We start from the raw sequence: 12,104 nt of genomic DNA, 5'->3' as shown, positions 1-12,104 counted from the left end.
ATAAGAGGGAGGGGAAAGACATTTTCCATTAAAAAAAAAAAAAAAAAAAAAAAAAAAAAAAAAAAAAAAAGAGATTTTTAAGTTAACGGCAGCATGCCAAAAAACCCGGGAGTTCACAGGTTAATTAGACAGGCCGAGCTAATCACCTACGAGCACTGGCAGAAGAATGGTGGGTGCTGGTAAGCGGCAGTGGCTTCAGCACAGGCTCCTTTTAGAGCCAGCACGGTTTGGAAGCGCTTCCCCTGCCACGGCTCTATTCCCAGCACACCCAGGAATGAAGAAGAGAGGGAGGAAAAAATAAAAGCAGGAACCGTCTTATTTAACTGTTTTTATGTTGGCAAAATGATTTGTGCCACGGTATTTCCATAAGAAGTGGGACCATTATTCTCCTGTAGGAACACATTTGGTTTGAAAAGTATCACTGGACAGAACGTGGAAATCAAACCGGATGAATTATTCACCACCTCCGATCAGAAGTGATCATTATTTCTGATGTTCCAAACTGTGATTAGGATTCAGCGCTCAGATGTCATTTGCTCCCTGAATAGCACCAGCAATACGGAATTGCATGACACGTATATATTACACACAAGTTTTATATATATAATTTTATACACACCTTCTCCCACTAGATCTTTGGCTTAATGTAACCATTAACAGATAGTAAAACCACGATACGAACTAACGTTCTTTTTCATGGTGCTCATAAACGCCATTAGTTTGACACACAGTGTCAACACTAATCATGGCCTAAAATTAACACCAAAATTGACTCCAACATTAATTGCGCTATCGATGTGAACAGTAATACACACACTGATGCAGTTACAAATTGACTGCTCGTGGCAGCCAGAGCTGTTGACAACAGGCACCGAGGGGAATGGGGAAGGAACCGATCCCAGTCGCCCTCCTGAAAGCAGAACAGACTCGGAACGAAGGGAAGCCAAGGCAAAGGGTGGCTGGGGTTCAGCCAGGGGGAGCTTTTAAGCCTCTTTCTAGCAGGATCTGTAAGTCCTAGAGAACCATAGCTGACAGAAAATCTGATGTAAACAAGAACAGCTCATTAGGGAGGGTAGGTTTAGACTAGATATAAGGAAGAAATTCTCTAGACTGGATCCAAGGAAGAAATTCTTTCAGGCGAGGGTGGTGAAACCCTGGCAGGGGTTGCCCCGAGAGGGGGTGGAGGCCCCATCCCTGGGACCATTCCAGGCCAGGTTGGACGGGGCTGTGAGCAACCTGATGTGGTTCAAGGTGTCCCTGCTCCTGCAGGGGGGTTGGGCTGGGTGACCTCTGGGGGTCCCTTCCCACCCAAACCATTCTATGGTTCTATGATTATTTGACAGTGTCTACGCTTGCCAATTGTCCTGGTTTGTTCCGTTTCTCTCACGAGGATGACCCTTGAGCCTGGGTACTTTACGCCGTGCTTCATTTTATTTATTTATGTCCAAATTTGGAAACCTGAATGTGGGTCTCACAATCTCTAAGTAGGACAACTGAAGTTACAGAACCCTGACAACAACGTTGTCTTGTCCCCATTCTGTTGCATCCGTAACTTATATATATTTTTTTACAAATAAAACTTACATATAAAACATGAATACATTCGTATGTCAGCATTTATTACATACAAAAGTTATAAGAAGAAAGGAAACGCAACAGTTGCAGTGGTCTAGCACGTAAGCACTGGAAATGTAGAAGGTGAACATTAAGGAAAGCACGTTTCTCCCCCGCTATGCACGCACGTTCTGACGTTAAACCAAGGAACACGTGCTCCATTCTCCCTTCACAACTTCTGTCTTTTCTGGAGGTAAAGCAGTGTCCACTGACCCCAGGATGCCAAACCGCCCTGCTGCATAGCCGTGGGCAAGGTGTGTTTTATAAAGGGAACAAAGACATCCCCAGAAATTTTACTTGATGCCAATGTAGCCATTTTGGTATTTCACCATTTGAATCTGATGCCTGCAGATCTGAAAGAGAGACAACTCTGCACTTACATTGTGACGAAAAGCTGTAAAATTTTTTATCTTCAGCATGAACCAACTCCCAGGAAAAGGGCACGGTGCACGTGGCTTGCTAGAGGCATTCAGACGTAATGCCTTGACAAGGGTGGAGTGCCAAAACCCAGGATTCCTTCATTCTCTTCTTGGCTCTGAAAAAGGTGTCATTTAGCAATCAAAGCAGTGGTCGCAGGCGGCACAGCCAAGCACACGTTGGCACGGTTCTTCCGAACAGCACGCGGCCAAGTCCATGAGAGATGGGAAGAAACGGTTCCAGGATGAGACGTGGCAGAGGCTGGCGCAGGAAAAGGCGTCGCACAGTCCAGCGGACTGAAGGAGACGTGAATTCATACTGTTGTGGTTCCCTGCACTAGCCAAAGGGCACTCGGATGGCGAGCCAGGAAGCAAACCAGCAAAAGGCTGGCCGATGTTCAGGGAAAGCGAACGGACAACACAAAGGAAAGCTCAAAAAAGTAAAAGTAGTTTTTACTGCACGCGCATCTGTGTTGCAAGGTATGAAGCTTGCACGGTGTCTCTTGGGGGTAGCAAAAGGCGTAACGCTGAACCCAAACCAAGTTCTCTGTCAAATTCCAGTTCCTGCTGGAATCAGCCCACAGGATCAGCCGTGAGCAACACTGCCGGCTTTCCCACCAAACCAAAAGCCCTTTCAATGCACCTTTCCAAACTAAACAATAAATAACTTCTCCCTAGGCAGGCTGTAAGGCGTGAAAACTTCAGCTGAAATCGTTTGCATCTGGTGAAGTTACGGACGGATAAGAGAGCGCCAGACAACCTGTATTAGGAGCTTTCTTGTAGGCAAGAACTTGTCTACAGAATCCGTATTATCCATACACACGTGTTCGAACACATATATTAAAACACAGAATGAAACTCTTTTGTGCCACCACTTACGTCTCTGATCTAGCAACGCTTGTATCTGAGGATTTAAAAACCCTTACAGAAATTTGGAGCCCTAGCAGCTCTTTGACTACGACACGATTTGGGCGGTCACCGCTTTCAGTGTCCTCCGAGCGCCTCACCTGGGATGTGCGGGGTGATTACCTGTCCAAGAATTTCATTTTTGCAAAGCATTTGCAAATATCACAAACACTTGCTGGAGGTGTGATTTAAAACATTTCCTAAAAGTCAGAATTGCAAGAAGGTAACAAAACTAAAATTCTGTATTTGTTTGATAGCATTATGAAATGCCCCAGTCGTATCTGATAATATAAAATAAAATAAAAAAGATTTATTTGTAGCCTTCCAAAAATTCATCTTCTAAATAATGATAAATTCTAACTGAAAGGTGTATGTTAAGAGGCTCATAAGCTCTGGTTCTGTAAGGAAAGGCTTTTCAAATCTTGGACTTCTAATACTGCTATAGCATGCATGTACCCTTTAAAAAAAATCAGGCCATGGGAGATACTGTGCCTACAACACTGTGAGAAACGGCACAGGAAGACACTGACCTGCATGAATATTAACCCTACACACAATCCAAGGTATCAGAGAGTACTCCCACTTAACGGTACGCCCACGGTTCAGCGAAGGAGATGCTCCCCATACGCTGCGACACGCATCCATCCCAACTCCACAGAGCTGAAGAGACCCCGCACGCCAGTCCCATCCTCCCATGCACACACCCACTACTCTGAGAGTTCCATTAAATGATCTAGACATAAAAATAAGGAAAAATAAATAAATAAAAATCAGCTTTCAGTGATGCTAGGGGGGACCCTCTTTTAATTTGTGTTATATTCCATTTGTCACAAGACATTCCACCTTTTACTTAAAATAACACTCTCCAGTCCATGACAAAACCGCGCTCTGTCCCGATCCCTACCCCCACGTCTCACTGTGACCTCCGAGCATCTCATTGATAGGGGCTGAAATGACTCTGCCAAAGGAGGATCACCTTCTGAGCCTGCATCACGAGCGTTTCAGGCAAGGACACCACTTGCTGTGTGGCACTAAGAGGTGCCCAGCTTCCCTGTTATTTCAACCCATTCCTACTGCCAGGAGAGCCTTCAGGTCAGGATTGTTTCCAAAACTCATCAAGAAGGGTTGGGAAACCCAAAGAGAAACAATTACTTTTACAGTCATCTCTGGGAAAAATAGTGGTGGGGCTGGGGTGGGGTGGGGGTGGGAAGATGCACGGGTGTTTTCCTTCACCTTCACATTAATTCACTGACTTTGCCGTCACCCATTCTCTGCTTTTTCTCAAGTACTTACCATCCACCACTTACCATCCACCGTAAGCAGCCCAGCGGATGTTTTAATACCCTGTGCCTGTCATAAAATGCAGGAACATGGGGTGACAAAGCAGAACATGCAGTTCAACTATTAAGCTTAGCTTGTATAAAATTCATTAGCTACACCTTGCAGCCCCAGGCAATCCAGGGAGCTGCCGAAGCAGAGTTTCAGCAGCCCTCTGCCCGCTGCCGTCCTGAATTTCACCTGGCCAAACCTTCCCACATTCACAGGAAAGGGTGCCTGCCAATGCTCCGGCTAACAGCTCCGATTAGGGATTATTTCTGATCCTCATGCTACTGAGAAGGAAAAACTGTGACATCTAGTGCCAAGAGGGAAAATGACACATCTTACATGGACACCGCATGAGACTGGGAGGAAGGGTAAGGAGGGGTGTTGCTGCAGGCACTCCTTCCACTCACTTTCTCCTTGTCCTTGAATCTTCAGTTGGGTCTTAGCAGCAGCTGGTGCAGTCCTAGCGCCAGAGGATCGTGGCAAATTGTAGTCAAAATATAGAAAGCGCTATAGAAAAACATCAGAATGGCCAGCTCAAGAATGACAAGGAATGCATTGACTTCTCCAACGGGCTGAGGGAATTGCTTTTTCACACTTAGATTTCAGCTAATATGCTAATCTTCAGAACAAAGCCGCCTTCAGCGGGCACTTGAAGCGGGTGCCGCTGCATTACAGGTCGCGTCTTCAGCAGAGCTACTGCGACCAACACGGTTTTAAACACCGTGGGAGCTGCCATACGCTTCTGCACTCTATTGTTCACGCCATTTCTGACTCTGTCAGAGATTTCCCCGTTTTAGCACAGCCACAAAACTACAGAGCAACATCAGAGGCTCAGCTGAGGGGCAGGAGAGCAGCGAGCTGCCAGGGCAGAAGGCTCCCAGAGGACAGGCATCAGCTCCTACGCTGCCCAGCGGCGAGAGGTGCTCCATCCTTTCCAACCCATCCCTCCCAATATTAGCGTAGGAAGTCCCAATCACACACCTCTACCCCACGTGCCCATTCCAATGAATCTTAGCCAGAAACACCAAAGACTGTGCCACTAAAAAACCAAAGGCTTCCACTTATTTAAAAAAAAAAATAAAATTAAATTAGCAGAACAGTTAAAAGTCTTGTGTTATAACCTAGACAAGTGTCCATGCCATGGTATGAACTCAACATTTTCTTCTTAAAGACATTTTAGAGTAAAACGCCTAAGATTACAAACAACTACAAGTGGATTTTTTTTCCTCCCACCTATATAAAGTCTGCACATTTCAATGGTCCATGTCTATCTTAAGACTCAGGTTGAGCATCCACCGCTGGTGCTTAGTTCTCGATATGCTTACAGCTGTACAATAAATTATACCCCATTTGTCCCAAAGTCTATTCAGTCTTTCCTCAGGAGCATTAGAAGGGAGCTATCGACTGGTGTTTGATTCTGCGGATAAAATACCGTCTTCTTCAGCTCCCTTCCATACCTGCTGGCTCTGAAAGTTATTTACAAACTGTTCTCAACTTTTTGGTGCGGTGCATTCAGTCTTGTCAAGGGAGCTGGCTTACTGAAATCCCGTGGGAGCAGACAGAGCTTATCAGAACAGTCTCACATGTGAGCAGAGGGGTCACAGCAGCCAGTAATAGTAATAGAGGACGCACAAAAAAAAAAAAAAAAAAGCCAAACCAACCCAAACAAACAAACAAGGAGTAACTAGAGAGCAGGACACAGTTCACAAGCTTCACGTGAAGGATCCAGAACAGAAACCTTCCAGCAGAAAGCTCCAGGCAACACCCAGGATCCTGCCTGCAGCCCAAGGAGCAGATGCGCTGCAGGAAGGGCTCTGGCTGCAGCGAGCGGGCAGGAGGTTGGACAACAGCCCCGCGTTAGCGATGCTCCCGCGCCGCAAGAGCGGGCGGCAGGGCCAGCAGCACCGCAAGCTCCCTCGCGTGGCCACGACAAGACACGGGATCCTCTGCTCAGGAGCAAGCACTGTCTAGGAATAAATAGCAAGTTGTATTTTCATGGTCCATTAAGCCCTTGGCTTCTTTGTTGAGACTACTAGCAAAGAGATAATTACTGCCAAATGAGGTGGTGGGCTACGTGAAGTGGTCGCAAGCTAAGCAGACAAAAACCTCTTGCATTGTGAAAGTTCTTGAGAATTCCCATTTCACAGATTTTTTTTTTCCTGAAAACATATGACAGGTTAGCCCAGAACGCTGCTTGCAGGCTCTGAGAGGCCAGGAGAAACTCAGCTTTGAGTTCCTGCTCTGCCCCGTGTTACAGCAGGGATTGCAACTTCGGTTGTTGACACCCCGCTTGCACACACTGATCACAAATCTCCCTGGAGTTTATGCTGGTTGCTCGATTTCACCTGCTACTTAAAAAAATCAGGGCACTCAGCTCAGCTGAATGCTTTAAGAGGAGGAACATCACGATGCCTTTTCACGTAGAGGAAGCGTCGTTGTCCATACAACTCCATAGGAAAGACAAGCCCTACCTCAGAACAGCCGATACCACCACGCTAAGGCAATGGGGGAATAGCTGCGTTCGAGTCTCTGATCTAAACCGAGTAGAACAGTAACAGGAACCTAAATGCACGAAACAGCAGTTCTATTTACCTGAGTCACAAGTTTTCAACAGAAATTTCTTCTTTAGTAAAGAAACACCTGACGTACAATCTCTCAAAAGACTTTGGATTCAGAAAATCAGCAACTTTTGCTGGAAAGAAGCAGCGGGGGGAAAATCATATTTACTTGGGAAGTTCCTACCAAGCACTCCTGCCTGCCAGCTTACTGGGGTCTGAACTGGAAACAGCTCCCACCACTGGATCCCTGGAGCTCCGCTGGCATGGACTACCAAGGGTTACTAGCCAAAACTGGGAGAATGCGGCATTAACATAATACCCAGCACTTCTTTAGCAAATACAAATTCAAAGACTCCTAAAACATATTTGTCTAAATTATCTTCTAACACCCCAAACCAGTCCCACTGTACCAGGATAGGAACAAACCGAAGCAGGGAAAGCTTTGACTAAGGCTACCAAGTAAAGCGCTGCAAAGCTCGGGAACCTCGACCTCCCCGCTGTACTCCGTTCTTTCGGGATCACCTTCCCTGTAACACAATTTTCAGCGTATGTGGGCTTCTGGCATTTTGAAGTCACATACATCTGAGGACAAAACTCTTCCTCAACAAATTCAGGCCAGTTTAGAGAGCCCAGGAAACGTGCCGTATTTGGAGAACCATTGTATCTTATGGAAGAAGTGCAGAACCAGTCAGTAATTTTCTCCTGTTCCTCGTGGCCCATCTCCTCGTGGCCCATCTCCTCGTCCTATGCAATGCTACCACAGCTACTGCCACACAGATGGATCACCCCAAGGATCTTTGCTTCCTGGCAGATAAGGTGCTGTATTTCTCTGCCCAGATGCTATGCAGACTGATTCTCCAAAAAAGCAGAATGGATCCGCTTACAGCCTTAACAAACAAAAGGCTTATGCTCCGCATTTATCTACCATCCTGTCTCTTCTTTCTCCACCCCTGCAGCCACCTTCTTTGGGAAGGGAAACTTGAGCGCGCGTTTGTGAAAATTTGTTTCCTCAGCTGAACGGAATTAAACCATAAAAGCCTGAAGTCCACTCATCCAGACAAAGAAAGTGCAGCACAGAGGAATGGATCTGTTCGGCAGCTCATCGCCTCCTGAATGTCACCCGTCCTTCAGACTGCTGCTGGAACCTCTTCCTCAGATTGCCCGCTCTCTCCTGTGAATGAGCGCTATTGTGTGCGGCGGCGATTGGTAACAGAATTCGATACCAAAGCCTCAAACCTCATTCCAGCTGCAGGTGGGTCCCACAGCGACTCGTCCAGCTGCAGACCGGCCGGGCTGTGAGCTTCGTGCCCCTCAGGGGGGGCTCCGAGCAATTCCTGGGTCTGACCACTCGCTAGAGTCTGCCATACACCTCCGCAAGAAGGGATCTTCAGCAGCCAGACTGAAAAATGGTGGGGGGAACATCATGTTTTCCCCTCGTTTACCTCACTTTCCCTCGGCGTAACAACCACAGAGGCAGGGCCTGAACCTGAGCATTAGGTAACAACGCTATGCACACCACAACAGCCGTGTAATTTCTTTTCAGACTGAGCACAACAAAGTCTACCAAGGGTTAAAAAAAACTCCTAATTTTTTTTTGGTGGTCTTTGGGTACAGAATCTCTTATAATAAGACTATTTGTATTCATACTGGCAGAGTAAACACTACATGTTCATGCCCAGGCAGCTCTGTGCTTGTAATTTCAGCAAGAACAGAGCTACGTCCCTGAGGGACTTTGCTATTTCCCCAGCCACCATCCACTCAAATGCTGAATGAGAGCAGAGGAAGAGAGAAAGATGATGGCATAAGCCTCCACAGCACCACAGCCTCAGCTTTCACTACGAATGCCGGGAATAGCTCATTTCAGGCTTAATTATACTAGTTAAAACATTTCTCCTATAGGCCAGCAAAAGACAAGGACGCAGTGCTCCCACAGTCACCATTTACTGATTAGGTTCAATTTGAAAACATCATCTTCAAAAACCTCCCCCTGACAAGATACATGCAGTAAATAGCGACAAACCCCCCTATTTCCTCTCATCACCATACTCGATGTTTTTGAACAGAGCTTTTGAGAATCTGAAGTTATCTATCTAGTAAAGGGATGGTGCTAGTTCAATGATGCCAAGAAAAAATAAATGATGCTACCGCTTAGAACTGTTCAAATTTAAATTACTGAGGAACACTCACTTACTGAATCCCACCTAGCCTAGGCAGCAACAACAACAAAAAAGCCCACCACTTCTACTAGTTAGCTTTATTCTCCAGTCCTTTCAAAGCTGCAGTCTTTGGCTTGCTAATGTAATGACCCGCCAGCAAAAGCCCCCCACAACAGCCCAGCCTCCTCCTGCTTGAGCTGAAGGAGCGACTCTATTATCCCCACAGCATCAGGAGGTTGTTAAGTCTCCAGTAAATCACTCACTAGAGGGGGATGTTGCACACACCTTGCCAGCGTGCTACACAAACACGGCAGGGTGAGTATTTAAATGGGAAGCATAAAATTGGGTTTTGCGTTTTTTAAGCAAATGAAAACATTTCTATTTAGTCTTGTAAAACATATTTTGCTCAAATACAACCCCCAGTTACCTGGAATAGCTGAATGAGCACTTTTTAATTATGAAGGAAAAACAGCATAGGCACAGGTTTGAAATGGAATCATCATTTACTATGGAGGTTAAAATACCCATTGTATGGAAGGTATTAAGTTTTAATGAAACAAAAATCTCATTTTCAAGAGAGATTTCATCTGTGAAAGACTGAATGAATAGATTTTGTGCCTGGCTGGTAAATTTTCATTACAATTGTCAAACCTAGTCCAAAACACAATGTACTGCAGGATATGGAAAGAAAAGTAGCGTTAAAGAAAGTGCAACTTGCCTCATTTCCCCCCGGCAGCCTGTTCATGTGCACGAGCTGGCCCTGATCATCCAACACCAATTCAGTGTACGTTAGTATGTCAGAAGGCAGCGGCGGCGTTGGCAGGAACACGTGTTCATTCATAGACTCCCAGAGTTTAATCAAAGACTATAGAGGATGAAAAGATAAATTCTTGTTAAGAACGTCACCTGCAAATATTTTTATTCAATCCACTGTGACTTAATATTCAAGACGGGACACTCTGAAATATCCCTCCTCCCAATTTGACTGACAATATCCAGTGGATATTACTCTGGCATTTAAACTATGAAGCACAGTTTCACTCCAAGTAGCATAATTTGAATTATGCGATTCAGGATAGAACCCAGCAAATCAGATACGCAATCAATTCTGCGACTCATTAACACATTTAACGATGCACGAGTCCTATCCTAGGAACAGTCACCCCTGCACTGCCCAGCCCTCTAGCAAGTCTGGATAACAGGGTGGGAAAATAAAGAAACATAAACAAGAAACGCAAGATGATTTACATTTCAGCTTCTACTGTTTGACTTATGAAACTACAGCAGCAGTGTATCAGGAGTCTCCGTTTCTTTGGAAGTAGACTCAAGCCATAGCTGTATAGACCCTGGGAGGCCACTGTTAGCCACTCCAGGCCACTTGTTTGCCTGACAAGCAAGGATGGCAACCGACAGAAGTGCTTTGCAAGTACAAAAGTTCAGAACAACCCACTGGGCCGTAAGAACACTTACCTGCCGAAACATCTCGGGAATGTCATAGACATACGACGTCCCTAAAGACTGTGCCTGGAATCTCTTGGACTGCAGCAGGTCTTTGGTCACGTAAGGGGTATTGATCAGCATCCCATGAAGCGGCCCCTGTTTATCCCCATATGCCTGGAACATAATCTGCAGCACAAAACACGACCGGTTACAGTTTAAACCACTGGTTCCATACACCTCTCTCACTCACATTTTACCAAAATCGTCAGGACGTTCCCGACTGATCAGGCTGGTTTCTGTTCTCTACAAGTATGTTAATACTCGCAAATCCTGGAACCCCATGCTTCATCCTGCATTACTACCCTTTGGAGACAGTGCTGGACCATTACTGCGCGGATCCGAGTATCACTGACTTATTACCGTATCACAGCAGAAAGCAAAGTGAACAGAGCCACGTCCCCACAGAAAAAAAAGCCTGTGACTTAGATGACTTCACATGCACCAGTATTTCCCCTGACACCGTATCTATGCCGATGGATTGTGATAGCTGGGAGCAGAGAGGAGAACTCTGTTATTTATGTAGTCGAACAGCACGGTATCCGTATCTCCACTGACTGATCATGGAAGCTAGGTCAAGACTTGCATATGTCATTTGGCTTGAAGTTTTGATATTATAAGTTTAAAAGATTTTCCCAGAGTAGCAACATGAATTATCAGCTGCCATGCTTCATGGCACTATATATTCCACTCGGCCAGGACTCGGAAGGAAATCTATTTCAACTAGGAAACAGGAGGAGCACTGCTTAACCGGGACAAGACTGCACAAATCCTGCTTACTTAGAAACACGCCTGAAGGAAGCAACACGATTAGGCTGGTTTTAACAGAATGGTGAGCAGATCTGATGTTACAAACGGCAGATCTTTATCTAATTGAAGGTGAATTCATTGAAGAATTCCACTGAAGATAAAACTCAGTAAGTAAAGCCTATTTTAGGTTTTAGATTAAAGACAGCAGTTCGTGCTCTCTTCAGTCCTCACAAACGCAGCTTTGTGAAGTAGCGACTTCAACGGGAGAAATATTTATTCAGGATAACAGGCATTTGTGACAGCACCTGTGTTAGGATCTGTTACTGCACTTGGGGACCGATTCTCCTTATATCTCTGGAAAGCTTCTACGCAGTTCTGTGGGAACTGGAGAAATCGGTACTGAGCATCGCCACTCATGACCACAGAAACTGCCAAACAAGAGATCAGGGTCATTCGCTCACCATGAATCTATTTTTCCATTCTTCAGAAGTCATGAAAGTGCCAGCACCCAGCCCATCAGTAATGCTTGACTTTATTTTATTTTTTAAAGAATTTTCTAAGTTCAAAATAACCCTCTGAAAACACAGGAAAAAAATACATAGATCTGAACCCGTCCTAAAAACCGCCGTCACAAGGGGAAAGACTCACTGAAGTTTCTTAGAAAGGTTGAAGGTATTAGTTTAAGACAAACCTCCCTCCCAACTACTCAAAGAGTTAATTGAAACAAATTCTATCAGTACAATTTTTTAACAGAACTGTTTTAATATTTGGGGGGGGGATGTCAGCTTAAAAAAAAAAATCAAATATTGGAAAAGTTGCTAAAAGCTGTACACACACAAGTGCATTCTCCTGGCCTTAGAAACATAAAGCTCATCAGAGAC

General features: G+C 45.3%; 1 protein-coding gene across 1 annotated transcript in view; it reads right to left on the bottom strand.

Moving 5' to 3' along the window:
* The window catches only part of ACACA (acetyl-CoA carboxylase alpha), a 136,575-nt gene that overhangs the window by 56,212 nt on the left and 68,259 nt on the right, over window positions 1-12,104 (bottom strand). Inside the window, exons 39-40 of the mRNA XM_009638321.2 lie at window positions 10,447-10,602; window positions 9,695-9,841 (exon numbers count right to left, since the gene is read on the bottom strand). Coding sequence (XP_009636616.1) covers window positions 9,695-9,841; window positions 10,447-10,602 — 303 coding nt within the window. The remainder of the gene's footprint in view (window positions 1-9,694; window positions 9,842-10,446; window positions 10,603-12,104) is intronic.

This window comes from Egretta garzetta, unplaced genomic scaffold (assembly GCF_000687185.1).
Source record: "Egretta garzetta isolate BGI_Z169 unplaced genomic scaffold, ASM68718v1 scaffold890, whole genome shotgun sequence".
Classification (NCBI taxonomy): Eukaryota; Metazoa; Chordata; class Aves; order Pelecaniformes; family Ardeidae; genus Egretta; species Egretta garzetta.
This window is presented reverse-complemented; position numbering and strand designations above follow the sequence as displayed.